This window comes from Teleopsis dalmanni, chromosome 2 (assembly GCF_002237135.1).
Source record: "Teleopsis dalmanni isolate 2A chromosome 2, ASM223713v2, whole genome shotgun sequence".
Taxonomy (NCBI): Eukaryota; Metazoa; Arthropoda; class Insecta; order Diptera; family Diopsidae; genus Teleopsis; species Teleopsis dalmanni.
In genome coordinates, this window is record NC_051847.1 from 215,498,371 (window position 1) to 215,513,707 (window position 15,337).

Below are 15,337 nucleotides of genomic sequence, written 5' to 3' on the forward strand. Positions count from 1 at the left end.
CTAGGTGGAACAGAGGGCCGTAACAAATAGTTTCCATTGAACTCTATCTAATGCAAGACGTTTTGTTTCTCTCCAGCTCTTTCCAGCATTTCTTAATTCGGCTTCAGTTTGTCGTTTCCAAGTGTTGCGCGGACGCCCTGGTCTTCTACTGCCTTGAGGGTTGAAATCTAAGACATTTCTTGCGATATCATCAGCGGGTTTTCTTAACGTGTGGCCAAGCCATTTGTATTTGCGCATCATTATTTCATCAGTTATAAGAGGCTGATTCGTTCTAAACCCGAGCTCATTGTTGGTTATGGTTGCTGGCCAGAATACATGAAGGATGCGTCGTAGACAACGATTGACAAAGGCTTGTAGCTGTTGTGCGTCTCTTGCCGTTAGGTTCCAACTCTCACTACCATATAGTAAAGTTGATTTTACGTTTGCATTGTACAGGTGTATCTTAGTGCGTTGTGTGATGTTGGATGAACGCCAGATTTTGTTAAGGGTTCCAAACGCTTGTTTCGCTTTCGATAGCCTGTACTGTATGTCTTGCCGACTGCCGCCGTTGTTCGAAATGTAGCTTCCCAGATAGCAGAAACTTTGTACATCTTCGATGTAGGAGCCATCTAGTTGAAACTTCGTTAAGCAGTTTGAATTGAGACGCATAGACTTGGTTTTGTTGATATTGATTGACAGGCCAGCTGCCAATGCACGCTTTGCGATGTTGTTTAACGATATTTGCATCTGGGAAAAGTTATGCGTTAGTAAACAGATGTCATCAGCGTAATCGAGGTCAGTAACTTTGTTATGAAGGCCGAATGATATGCCATGATTTGTGCTCATAGCTTCCGACATAACCACATCTAAGACTATATTAAATAGTATAGGTGAAAGAATGTAACCTTGTCGGACGCCAGACTTAATTTGGATTTGCCCGCTGAGACGCCCTTCGTGAAGTACTGAGCAGTGCGCGTCAGAGTACAAGCCTTTTACTAAATTTATTAATTTACTCGGTATACCTTTACACTCTAATGCATACCAGATGGTGGTATGGAGAAGTGTATCGAATGCACGTTTAAAGTCGATAAACAGCAAGTATAGGGGAGATCGCCATTCGCTAGACTGTTCGACTATTATTCGAAGGCTGTTTATGTGGTCGGCACATGATCATTTTTAATTTAATTTGCAAAAAATTGATAAGAATTATAGCTTGCAATATACATGGGCGATTTGGTCCATGATTCACAGTGAATGAATATGTTCTGTTTGAATAAAAGCAACAGTTTATCTCACTTTACTTTTCCTACATTTTTAATTTAATCTGCAATTAATTGATAAGATTGATATAGCTTGCAATAAACATAGGCGATTGGGTCCATTACAAAGCACCTCCCTCAATACCAAGTGTAAAACACAATTTCAATCGGTGTTTTGCCATTCACAAAGAAGTTCAACAAAAGAGCTTTATTTAAGAACGGAAGTGCTATCGGACTTGAAAGAGTAATAAAACTATTCTAAGCATAAAATGAATTTATTCAGTTTATGTACTGCAACTGTTCTAGGGTTTATATATATATCATACATATAAAAATTTAAATCAGTTAAATGGTTTTACTAATTACTATGCCTAAGTTTATCATATATGACCCCTTGAAATTGCTGTATGTAAACTTTACAGTTCTATACTTGAGTTCAAAACATAGAAATATTTCCATGTTTTTGCTTGAGTGCACTTAACAGTAACATGTTAATAACATAGCCATTTGACTTTGGGACAAACATATAGAAAATAACATAACAATTTATGTAGAGAGCTTAGTGTAAAATATTTAAAATTAGAGAGTTAAATAAATATATAAATATAAATATGATATATTCAATCAAGGGAGAAACTATTTACATTATATTTGTTGTTTTTTTAGTTCGTTATCCACTATCTTTATTTGAACGCGTGGACAATAGACAGTCGGCGGTATATGTTCATATGCGTCGTCGAATATATTATTTTTGTGTTTAGATAACTAACAAACAGTTTTAAATATTGTAGATATTCTCTTATATATTCTGTGGCTTCAACGAATTGCATTTATTGAATTGAATTTTCAATCAAAATTTTGATTGAATGCATTAGAGTATAAAAGACGTTGTGGACATGTCGTGTACTGAGTCAAAAACTTTCTAAAGGTGAATAAGTGTGTTTTTGTGGAAAATAAATTTTTATTTTATTATAAACTTTAAAATATTTTATAAATGCTGAAGAACAGAACTATGAATATGTGAATATGAGGGGAATTCTATCAAATTCTTTTCTTTAATAAAAAACATATTCAAACTATATAAAATAAATAAAATATTGACTAAAATAATGTAAAATAAAATATAAAAATAAATAAATATTGAATAAAAATATAAGTAACAATAAAAAAATGTTATGCTTGATAAATATATTTAATTTATAATTCATAAAAATTATATTTATGTATAATTTTTTGATACATATATATTTTTATATTTTTTATATATATATTTATATAAATTTTGAAATATATAGAAAATAATAAATTTATTAATTAAATAAACTCTTCATGGATAAACTTTAATAAAAATTATAAAATATACTTATATAAAGTAAAAATAAATAAAAAATAAACAAAAAATAAAATAAATTTAATAAATTAATTATAAACAAAAAATCAATTACACCATATAAAGCTTACAAATATACATTTCAAAAATAAAATAATAATGTAGAAAAGAAGATTTTTTTTTAAATATTGAATATTAATTTGTTTATGATAAACGTATCTCAGTACATATATGATATTTAAAAATCTAACTAAATTTTTGGGTACTACTCCGTTTCCTACTCCGTTATGCAAGTCAAAAAATAGAAATATTCATTAATCTTGTAACACAGTTTCAATATTCATAAATGTTTTAAAATGATCCAAATTCTATATTTTTTAAATTCTATGTTTTTATTTATATCTGTTTTATCTCTTACATATTTTCGTGAATAGAAAAGATAAATTTAAAGAAAACATATTTCCAATTTAATTACAAAATTCATACATTGCAGCTGTAGTATGAAGATATTCAGATTATGTTCTGTTAATAATCAGATTTTGTGATTGATCCAAAATTAAAAACTGTGGACTTTCAAAGAAATTTTAAATTATTTAGCTCTAATTCTAATTATTAGTGTGAGTAAAAAATTAATAGATAATATCTTAACACACAGCAAAGTTATATTACTATTGCTTTACTAAGTGCAATTATGGAACGTAGTTCCAATAATATCAAGTGTAAAAATATTGCACCAAGATCGAATCATTTATATAAAATGATTAGTACTGAACATTCACTAATAGTAAAATTATCCTTAAACTTAATATATTTTTCAAAAAGTGTTTAAAAAATCGAAACCTTATACTTATTATACTTTAGTTCATCGCAATAATTAAGTCAGAAATGCAATTTTGATATATAATAAATTCATATCATATTTTCATTGTTCTGTACAGTATTCCGTGCTAGCATTGCAGAAATTTAATAGATAATAGATAATAATTAATAACTTGAATTACACAATTAACAATTGATAGGTGTAAAGAAAATAAATAGATAACATAATTGGTTTTTGATTGATTTTTAAAACTGACATGTGAACATTTCTGAAGTGGATACTATCGTATATCCATTTGCTCATTGAAAATGAGCAGCCAGTGTTAAAATTGAAAGAGATTGAAAATAGACACAGATTGAAACACCAGAACAACGTGCAATTCGTTCAGAAAGTATGAGAACATAGCGAAAATAAATGTTTAAGAATAAATATTTAATTTTGTTGTTTTTGTTGTTTTCATAATCAGATATAACCTATTACATGTCTTTCCTCAACATTGTCTCAACTTGTTTTAATATATATTAGTTTTGTTAAACAAGGATTAGTTTCTTTAATTAGAATTGTGATTACAATTATGGTTATGATTAGTAGTTGGAAATACTAGCTATAAAAGTAAGGAGGGTGAAAACGAATTATATATGTATACATACCTACATATATCTGTATAGCATATAAATATATTGCTTATATGCCCTATTTATTAGAAGTGGTGTAAAACTGAAAAATTCAATGTTACTTAAGCCTATTAAAATTTTCATAAGTACTGAGCTTTGTTTTTACATATCATATAATTACATAGTCTCAAAATGGGTGACATGTTCCGTACGGAAAAGATGACATTATGTCAATTATTCATACAACCGGAAGCGGCATATGCTACAGCAGCAGTATTAGGTGAGAAAGGATGTGTTCAATTTAGAGATGTAAGTCCACTTCAATTATGTTGAATCTAAAATCATCAAACTCAATTTTGATTCGCAGCTCAATGAAGGCGTAACTGCTTTCCAACGAAAATTCGTAAATGAGGTACGCCGTTGTGATGAAATGGAGAGACAAATGCGTTATATAGAAGCTGAAATAACCAAAGATGAAATCAAAATACCAGAATTGTATTTCGATGAACTACCAGATGCACCGAATCCTAGAGAAATAATCGATTTAGAAGCCAATTTGGAAAAAACCGAAGTGGATGTACGTGAACTCGCAGCAAATGAACTGAAAATAAAAACAAACCATTTGGAGCTCATCGAAATGCGAACGGTACTCGAGAATACAGAGGGTTTCTTTTCGGAACAGGAAGTTATTGATTTGGATATTAACCGTAGTAACATCAAGACAAATACCGATGGAGCTAATTTAGCTTTTGTTGCTGGAGTTATTAATCGGGAACGTGTGTTTGCATTTGAACGCATGTTATGGCGCATGTCACGAGGAAATGTTTTTTTAAAACAAGCCGATATGCACGAACAGCTGAAGGATCCGATTACTGGTAATGTCCTATATAAAACCGTTTTTGTCGCATTCTTTCAAGGTGAGCACTTGAAACAACGAGTAAAAAAGGTTTGCGCCGGTTTTCATGCTGCCATGTATCCTTGCCCAAGTTCACATGAAGATCGCATTGGTATGTTAAAAGGAGTGCGCACACGTATTGATGATATTAAAATTGTGATACAGCAATCTGAAGATCATCGTAGTCGTGTACTTAATACTGCTGCTAAACACATAAACACTTGGACTGTTATGGTAAAGAAAATGAAAGCCATCTACCATACACTAAATTGTTTTAATATTGATGTGACAGAAAAGTGTTTAATCGGGGAAGGTTGGGTACCAACTAAAGATATGCCCACCGTACAACAGTGTCTTTTAGATGGGTCTTCAGCTGTAGGCAGTACAGTGCCTTCATTCCTAAATGTTCTGGATTCACATGAAGCACCACCATCATATATACGTACTAATAAGTTTACTAATGGTTTTCAGAATTTAATTGATTCTTATGGACTGTCTTCATATCGCGAAGTCAATCCCGCCTTGTATACATGCATTACGTTTCCATTCTTGTTCGCTGTAATGTTCGGCGATTTGGGACACGGATTCTGTATGTTTTTATTCGGTTTGTCAATGGTAATCTATGAAAAGAAACTGGGTAGACAACGCAGGGGAGAGATATTAAATATTATGTTCAGTGGTCGATATATTATAATGTTGATGGGTCTATTTGCTTGTTATACTGGATTTACTTACAATGATATATTTTCGAAATCACTTAACGTGTTTGGTTCGAAGTGGCGTATACGTTATAATACAACCACCGTACTCACCAACCCCACACTTCAGTTAAATCCGGAATATGCTACTGTGGGTGTTTACCCTTGGGGCTTGGATCCGATTTGGCAATTGGCAGATGACAATCAGATTATTTTCACTAACAGTTATAAAATGAAATTATCTGTTATATTTGGTGTTTTGCATATGATTTTCGGACTTTGTCTTTCTGTGGAGAACTTTATATACTTCAAGCGATACTCAAGCATCTTTCTGGAATTCTTACCACAAGCTCTATTTTTATTGTTACTCTTTGGTTATATGGTATTCATGATGTTCTTCAAATGGGTGAAATACTCAGCCACATCAGATATTCAATCTAATTCCCCTGCATGTGCACCTTCGGTGTTGATTACATTCATAAAGATGATGTTGTTTGGGGAGATGACTGCGCTACCCGGATGTGATGCTTATATGTTTAGTGGACAAGCACAACTGGAAAAGATTTTTGTGATTGTTGCAGTTGTTTGTATACCATGGATATTGCTTGGAAAACCGTTTTGGATAATGTTCACACGTAAAAACAACAAAACTGTAACTATCGATTAAATAAATAAATATTTTTAAACAATAACTAAAAATATATATCTTTATTTGAACAGACTAGTTATGATGTGGAATCGATTGATGAAGATAAACCAAGTGAAAGTAAAGCTGCTGTCGCTCATGGTGAGCCTGAAGAAGAACCAATGTCCGAAATATTCATACACCAAGCCATACACACAATTGAATATGTGCTAAGTACAATTTCCCATACTGCTTCTTATTTACGTCTATGGGCTTTATCGTTAGCTCATGCAGGTAAGAAATGTGATGTATGAAGTATTATGGTGACATTCAAACTGTATACTTTATAGAGTTATCACAAGTGTTATGGAATATGGTGTTGCGTATGGGTTTGACAAAGTGTACTGGTTATATAGGAATTGTGGCTGTTTTCCTGCTTTTTGGTTTCTGGACAGTTTTAACTGTTGCTATTATGATTATGATGGAAGGTTTGTCAGCATTTTTACATACATTGCGTTTACATTGGTAAGTGATTGGTAACTTGGGAGTAATAAGTAATGTACTGATATGACATATTAAATTTCGTTTATAGGGTCGAGTTCATGAGCAAATTTTATTCTGGTGAAGGATATGCTTTCCAACCATTTAGTTTCAAAATTCTCATAGAATCCAATGATGATTAAATATTTTAACAAATATTATAAAATTTTTTGAGCATATGCAATTAATTAAATTAAATTTGTTATTAATTACATTAAAAAATGTTTAAATTAAATTGATCAAAAAAATAAATAAAATTGGTAAAAAGCTGATAGCTGTCAGAAGAGAAGTATAAAGAGTATTTGTTCTCTTGGAAAAATAATGTGTAAAATATTGATAAAATTATTAAATAATAGAAAAGTTCTTATACTCACATATTCTTTTTTTTTTGTTAAAGAACATTTATTGAAATGGAATAATCAATCAAAATTTTGATTTAATGCTTCAGAGTATAAAAGTCGGTGACAATGTGGTTTTTTCTGAGTTGAAAACTCCCTAAAGGTGGACAAGTGTGATTTTTGTGCAAAATAAATTTTTATTTTTTAAATATAAAATTTTGAATAACTTCTGAAGAACATTAATATATATACCAAAGCAAGGATGTGAGTGTGAAATGGCAATAAAAAAATAAAGATTAAAATATTAATTCAATATATTATATAAAAAAATATAAGAAACTTCAATCAAACTAAAAAGCTAATAAGTGAAAATAATTTTATTTTTAATTAATTATTTATTATTTATTATTATTTTTATTACAAGTGCATCAATTTTTATAAAAAATAATAATATCAAATTTGGTATTAAAATAAGCCGATTATAAAATTACAATTAATATATGCATTTTATTTCAATAATAAAAACAACAAAAATAATAATATATAATGTATTTGCTATGAACAAAAAGTGATGAGCCTATAGAATGTTATATATAAAAAAAATATAAATATAAACAAGTCAAGTGAAAATATAAATAAATATTTAATAAATTATATAAAATATTTTATATTAAAAGAAAAAAATAAAAAAGAACTTTAAATAATTTTGGTAGGCCCTATAGCGAACTAGGTTGAATGGGTGGCTTACTCTGATTAGATTTTTGTCATTATATGGAACTGAGAACTTTAGTCTATAAAATCAAAATTTGTGATTGATGTGAATGAATAAATTTATTTTTTTAAAATTTATAAAATGTTATAATTTTGTTTTATTTCTGCATGTCAACAATAAATAAATGATCATTGCTTAAATTTTATAATTGAAAGTCTGTAAATAAAATAAACATTTCATGGGCGTAGTCAGGAGGGTATATGAAACGTCGATCCATTCCATATTTCTAATAGTGCATTTGAAGTTATATTTTATAATGAAAAGAAGGTTATGAGATTATGTTCATTCTTCTTATGCACAGTATAACGATTGTGAAGGTATTGGGCCTATATGTATGGCCATATAATTAAAATCATGAAAAATTCATTTTTAATTTAATTAAAATAAAGTCATAATATTCAGATTTTATAAGATTCATTATTATTACTTTATAAGGTTTTGTTCCCATGCTCGCTAATTGAATTGCTGTAGTATAAACACTTATAGTACGCAATTATCGCAAATATGGATGCGGTAATTCGGAAAAGCAAAATTCGTTTAAGATTCGTTTAAATGTTTATTTAAAAACTTTCAACAATAAACTCAATATTAGTTAATTTATTTGTAGATCATTAACACAATAGATCTACTGTCACTGCAGTGGTTCACTAAGTTAGAACAGTAACTGCAGTGGCTTACTAAGTTACGAGGCAGTACCCTATTAATTTCTACTTACTATTTATTACTTGTAGCACTTTATAATATTATTGAATATATTCTTATCTCAGATAAATTTTTTGACGTATAAGTTCTTATTTTATTGATTTGTTGCTATTTCACATATGAGTACTACAGCCCCTGACATATTCCTTAATGTCGCTACACTGTCTTTATTGCAATTACTAATAGCTTCTTACCAACAAATGCGAATATTCTTTAAACTTAAAGACAGAAAATTTTATTTCATTTTAAATTACTCAACTTTAAATTGATAAAGTGAATAGGAAAATAAACAAAAATAATTGTAATTGGTTTTTAATCGATTTTTAAGACCCGCACGTGAACATTCTTGAGGTATTGAGGTACTGACAGAACGGTTAAGTAATTTGTCAGATATCAATTTCTCATTGAGAAACTAGTGAACTTTGATGATTGCTACAATTTCTATTAAGTCAATTATATCACATGAATAATTCATACAGAAATACGATATTTAGTCTGAAAATTGTTCTTAATAGTAATGCTTCTTGAAAAAACAGGAATATACTTACTATTAGATATTCTGAGTAAAAAAATAGAATAGAATAATATATATGAATTAAATTTGTTGATTACCTATGTACAATAAAAGTACATAGAATTACGTTAATATATTCGTAATATAAATTTATCAATTCGTTATCAATTATGTTTATTTTACCTAATTTTAATCTAAACTCTTTAATTACGTAGATCTGTATAAGTTTTTTTTAAATTCTTTCCACTTAATCTATTTATAGCTGTATTCAATACACCGTTCTATAATCCTGTATACTTTGGTGGTTATTATACAAGTTATATGAAGTTAACTGATTCTTATGTAAATTTAAACTATAGATTTTTTAACTTGCATTCATCATCTCATCAACAATTTTTGCTCTCCAGCTCACAGTGAGCTCTGACCCTGGCTTAACAGTCTCTTTTTACACAGTGAGTAGCCGACATGCTTTACATGCTTTACCCTGCATTTCAAGGTATTACAGGTATTATATTTGTTAATGTGGCTTACTTATAGCAGACTGTTTAATTCAGACATCTATTAATCTATTCCTTCTTCGTGTATAGATGCCTCAATATTGATGACCCCAAAAATCGAGGTAATCCAATCAAAATTTTGCTTGCCATTCTCTGTCACCTATTTTAGTGAGAAGTTAAAAGAGTTGAAAATATAATTCTTAATTTAAAAAGGATTTAAAATTTAAGTTTATACTATACTGAAATGATTATCTTCCTTAAATTATTTTGCGGAACGCAATTCAACTATTTCAACTAAAATTCTTGGATATCTGAGATATCACTATATATATATATAAACAACAAGTATAAAAATAAGTCCTACATATACTAGGCTATACTAGGCTCTAATCATATATTAAGATACTAAAATTATTACACGTATTGAACTGCGTTTTTATATGTTCAGATAATTAAACGGCCTCAAAATGGGTGACATGTTCCGTACGGAAAAGATGACATTATGTCAATTATTTATACAACCGGAAGCGGCGTATGCTTCAGTAGCAGCATTAGGTGAGAAAGGTTGTGTACAATTTAGAGATGTAAGTTCCTTACTATTATATTTAATATACAATTATCAATCAATTAAAAATGAAACTCAATTTGTGATTCGCAGCTCAATGAAGGCGTAACTGCTTTCCAACGAAAATTCGTAAATGAGGTACGTCGTTGTGATGAAATGGAGAGGCAAATGCGTTATATAGAAGCTGAAATAACCAAAGATGAAATCAAAATACCAGAATTGTATTTCGATGAATTACCAGATGCACCGAATCCTAGAGAAATAATCGATTTAGAAGCCAATTTGGAAAAAACCGAAGTTGAAGTACGTGAACTCGCAGCAAATGAACTGAAAATAAAAACAAACCATTTGGAGCTCATCGAAATGCGAACGGTACTCGAGAAAACAGAGGGTTTCTTTTCGGAACAGGAATATATTGATTTGGATATTAATCGTAGTAACATCAAGACAAATACCGATGGAGCTAATTTAGCTTTTGTTGCTGGAGTTATTAATCGGGAACGTGTGTTTGCATTTGAACGCATGTTATGGCGTATGTCACGCGGAAATGTTTTTTTAAAACAAGCCGATATGCATGAACAGCTGAAGGATCCGATTACTGGTAATGTTCTATATAAAACCGTTTTTGTCGCATTCTTTCAAGGTGAGCACTTGAAACAACGAGTAAAAAAGGTTTGCGCCGGTTTTCATGCTGCGATGTATCCTTGCCCAAGTTCACATGAAGATCGCATTGGTATGTTAAAAGGAGTGCGCACACGTATTGATGATATTAAAATTGTGATACAGCAATCTGAAGATCATCGTAGTCGTGTACTCAATACTGCTGCTAAACACATAAACACTTGGACTGTTATGGTAAAGAAAATGAAAGCCATCTACCATACACTAAATTGTTTTAACATTGATGTGACAGAAAAGTGTTTAATCGGGGAAGGTTGGGTACCAACTAAAGATATGCCCACCGTACAACAGTGTCTTTTAGATGGGTCTTCAGCTGTAGGCAGTACAGTGCCTTCATTCCTAAATGTTCTGGATTCACATGAAGCACCACCATCATATATACGTACTAATAAGTTTACTAATGGTTTTCAGAATTTAATTGATTCTTATGGACTGTCTTCATATCGCGAAGTCAATCCCGCTTTGTATACATGCATAACATTCCCATTCTTGTTCGCTGTAATGTTCGGCGATTTGGGACACGGATTCTGTATGTTCTTATTCGGTTTGTCAATGGTAATCTATGAAAAGAAACTGGGTAGACAACGCAGGGGAGAAATTTTAAATATTATGTTCAGTGGTCGTTATATTATAATGTTGATGGGTCTATTTGCTTGTTATACTGGATTTACTTACAATGATATATTTTCGAAATCACTTAACGTGTTTGGTTCGAAGTGGCGTATCCGTTATAATACAACCACCGTACTCACCAACCCCACACTTCAGTTAAATCCGGAATATGCTACTGTGGGTGTTTACCCTTGGGGCTTGGATCCGATTTGGCAATTGGCAGATGACAATCAAATTATTTTCACTAACAGTTATAAAATGAAATTATCTGTTATATTCGGTGTTTTGCATATGATTTTCGGACTTTGTCTTTCTGTGGAGAACTTTATATACTTCAAACGATACTCAAGCATCTTTCTGGAATTCTTACCACAAGCTCTATTTTTATTGTTACTCTTTGGTTATATGGTGTTCATGATGTTCTTCAAATGGGTGAAATACTCAGCCACATCAGATATTCAATCTAATTCCCCTGCATGTGCACCTTCGGTGTTGATCACATTCATAAAGATGATGTTGTTTGGGGAGATGACTGCGCTACCCGGATGTGATGCTTATATGTTTAGTGGACAAGCACAACTGGAAAAGATTTTTGTGATTGTTGCAGTTGTTTGTATACCATGGATATTGCTTGGAAAACCGTTTTGGATAATGTTCACACGTAGAAACAACAAAACTGTAACTATCGATTAAATAAAGAAATATTTTTAAACGATAATTAATATATATATCTTTATTTGAACAGACTAGTTATGATGTGGAATCGATTGATGAAGATAAACCAGGTGAAAGTAAAGCTGCTGTCGCTCATGGTGAGCCTGAAGAAGAACCAATGTCCGAAATATTCATACACCAAGCCATACACACAATTGAATATGTGCTAAGTACGATTTCCCATACTGCTTCTTATTTACGTCTATGGGCTTTATCGTTAGCTCATGCAGGTATGAAATGTGATGTATGCTGAATTATAGTGACTTTCAAACTGTATACTTTATAGAGTTATCACAAGTATTATGGAATATGGTGTTACGTTTGGGCTTGACTATGAATAGTGGCTATATAGGGATAGTAGCTGTTTTCTTCCTCTTCGGTTTTTGGACACTTTTAACTATTGCTATTATGATCATGATGGAAGGTTTGTCAGCATTTTTACATACACTGCGTTTGCATTGGTAAGTAATTCGTAACTTGGGACTTATAAGTAATGTGATGATATGACATATTTAATTTCTTTTATAGGGTCGAGTTTATGAGCAAGTTTTATTCTGGTGAAGGATATGCTTTCCAACCATTTAGTTTTAAAATTCTTATAGAATCTAATTTTGATGATTGAGAGTTGTAACGTATATTTTGAAATGTTATATTTTCAATAAAGTTATGCATTAATAGATGAACATTTATTTGAGCCCGGTATTCCTTTATGTTTATTCTGAATTGTAGCAATTGGGCTAGTAAATCAAAGTGAATTTAATTAGTATGATTCTACAGCATGTGTGTTGGTTTCTTTAATTCACGATGTTACTGAATGTTAATTATTGATCGCGATATAATTGTAAAGGATTCAATTAAACTACTATTTGTATAAGCGCCGAAATAAAGCTCAATGTGATCAAATATGTGGAGAATTGTTAATGAATAAAATAAAAAACGATTCCAGAAGTACTTGTATATGTACAAGATACAATAGTTTTAAGTACTTAGTAAGATACAGCAAACTAGTCTAAGAAGTACATATAGTGCTGTGGTGTCTATTTTCCAGAGCCACACGTCAGAGGCGACCATAGACTACGAGGGGTGTAATAAGTAACTGTTTGTATGAAATGTAAGTCAAGCAGTCCTTTCTAAAAACTCTCTGTTTTGAGAGCCTTGAATTTCTATAATTTATTTCTCTTAAAGATGGATCGTACGCTTAGTAGAGACAAAGATTTGGTTGTAGCCTTTCAATAGTGTGTGAGGTGTGTTCTTATATTTATATATACGTGCTAATATGGTTGTTGAATTAATTTGTTTAATTCAAATGATTAAGTATAAAAAAATGTTGTACCAGATTTAACACTCTGCTGTTGTAATTAATAAAGTACATGAAGTTATGAAATAAAAATTTTAAAAAAATAATTATTGCAATGAACTTCATTAAAGTAAATAAAAATTTGCTAATTACAGCAAAATTCTTTTAGTTAGTCAAGTACACAGAACCATGAAGCTTCCGCGCTTACAACATAATTACAAATGTGGAGTAAGCAAAATGGAGCGAATCTCAAGATTATTTATGGCGGTCGAGAAGCAGCACTAGAACAGTTTCCAAAGCGCTTAAGTCGTGTACGGTTCATTAATCATAAGAAAAGCGACTCGGATTCCAAAACTCGAACCAGTAAAAGTGGAAAAAATGTCCTTTTTTAAGGCAATTTTATTAACGTGTACGGTAGTGTTTCTTAAGTACTGTGCTTGTGAAGTTTTGGTGCAGGTAAACGTAAATCGACCTTTTAATGACGTCAGTGAAAAGTTTATAAGTTTCTCGGTACGACCAGAGGACTTGTATAGTGCTCTAGATGGACCAAAAAGGTAGGATTCTGGTGGGTGGCTTATAAGGAAGTTAATAAAAAAAATGTATAACACATTACAAACAATTAAATGCACAAGATTTTATTTTATATTAGAAAAGATATGTATATATGTAACGAACATTTAATTTTATATAGAAAAACAATGACTCAAATGGCAACTACATTAGGTGATTCGTATATAAAATTTATTGGTGATTACTTTTTTGCCGCAAATGCTGAAACTAAATTGAGAAATCCTACTAAAGTTATATGGAAAGGTTTTAATCGATGGACCAGGTATATTAAATAATAGTTAAAGAATGCAATGTTCTAACTTTTTTAATAAAAAAGCCCAAATGTTATGAATTATTTTAAAATAAATTTAATTTTTTGCAAACTTAGAGCTGTGAACTGGACTATGGTTATTCCGGTCCCATACACACCAGGCGATTGGGAACCTATGCATGCCTTAAAAATTCTAAATACTTCCTATATGGTTGGCATATCAGATTGTATTTGGCAGTTAGGAACAGGTATGTTATAATAATATAATAATATTTATAATATAATAAATTTCATGATATTGCTTGTAATATCGTATAAATTTTATTTTTTAAAAAAACACATTTTTGTTTAGATTTTGGCGTTTCCCGTGCAGAAGATTACGTTGCTGAATTAAAAACGTTTAATCTGATGGTGGAATCATTTAAATCTTATGTCGACGATTGGCAAATAATGGGTGCTGATATTTCCTCTGGTAGTACTGCTGATGAAACACGACAGTATATCGAAATATCTCAGGATTTAAACTCTGCACTTGGCTGGACTGAGTATGTATCCATTAATTATAATATAAAATAATTTATTTAACAAATTTTCTGCAATAGATCAACTGCTCTTACATCAAGCAATATAGGCAAAAATTTCATTAATGAAAATGATCCAGCTCTGAAGGTTTTACTCAGCAGTAATCTACCAATTTGGTTAACTTTGCCATATAAAGCGAAATCAAAACAAAAAAGCAACATCATCGTCGTTGACGATGTGGCTGATGCAATGCGTTGGGCACAAATGATGGGTGATGCTGCTAGCACAGGATTCGATGCTATCTTTAAACACATAAGCCTCTATGAATTGGAAAATCCCACCAACAGTTTTTATGTAACTGCTTTATTTAAGAAGGTTATGGGTTCTCGTGTGTTTCCCTCCAGACCACTACACTTATTCGGAAACAGCAATAAATTATATACTCACTGCGCCAATAGTGTATCTGGAGGTATTGCATTTATGGTTATTAATACGGAGGAAACAGCAAATGAAATTTCTCTGAGATCTCTAAGCAGATTCTCA

General features: G+C 31.0%; 2 protein-coding genes across 2 annotated transcripts in view; both read left to right on the plus strand.

Moving 5' to 3' along the window:
- The first annotated feature begins 4,189 nt into the window (after positions 1 to 4,189).
- Positions 4,190 to 12,857, plus strand: LOC119676718. Its single transcript, XM_038087973.1, has 10 exons — positions 4,190 to 4,311; positions 4,370 to 6,247; positions 6,316 to 6,514; positions 6,571 to 6,708; positions 9,349 to 9,428; positions 10,039 to 10,167; positions 10,242 to 12,119; positions 12,187 to 12,385; positions 12,442 to 12,616; positions 12,684 to 12,857. Exons 1-10 carry the CDS (start codon positions 4,195 to 4,197, stop codon positions 12,775 to 12,777), a joined length of 4,887 nt encoding a protein of 1,628 aa, XP_037943901.1. The 5' UTR covers positions 4,190 to 4,194; the 3' UTR covers positions 12,778 to 12,857.
- Positions 12,858 to 14,148: 1,291 nt separating this feature from the next.
- The window catches only part of LOC119676719, a 2,462-nt gene continuing 1,273 nt past the window's right edge, over positions 14,149 to 15,337 (plus strand). Inside the window, exons 1-4 of the mRNA XM_038087975.1 lie at positions 14,149 to 14,284; positions 14,390 to 14,520; positions 14,625 to 14,817; positions 14,875 to 15,298. Of these exons, the coding sequence (XP_037943903.1) occupies positions 14,151 to 14,284; positions 14,390 to 14,520; positions 14,625 to 14,817; positions 14,875 to 15,298 (882 nt within the window). The 5' untranslated portion in view covers positions 14,149 to 14,150. The remainder of the gene's footprint in view (positions 14,285 to 14,389; positions 14,521 to 14,624; positions 14,818 to 14,874; positions 15,299 to 15,337) is intronic.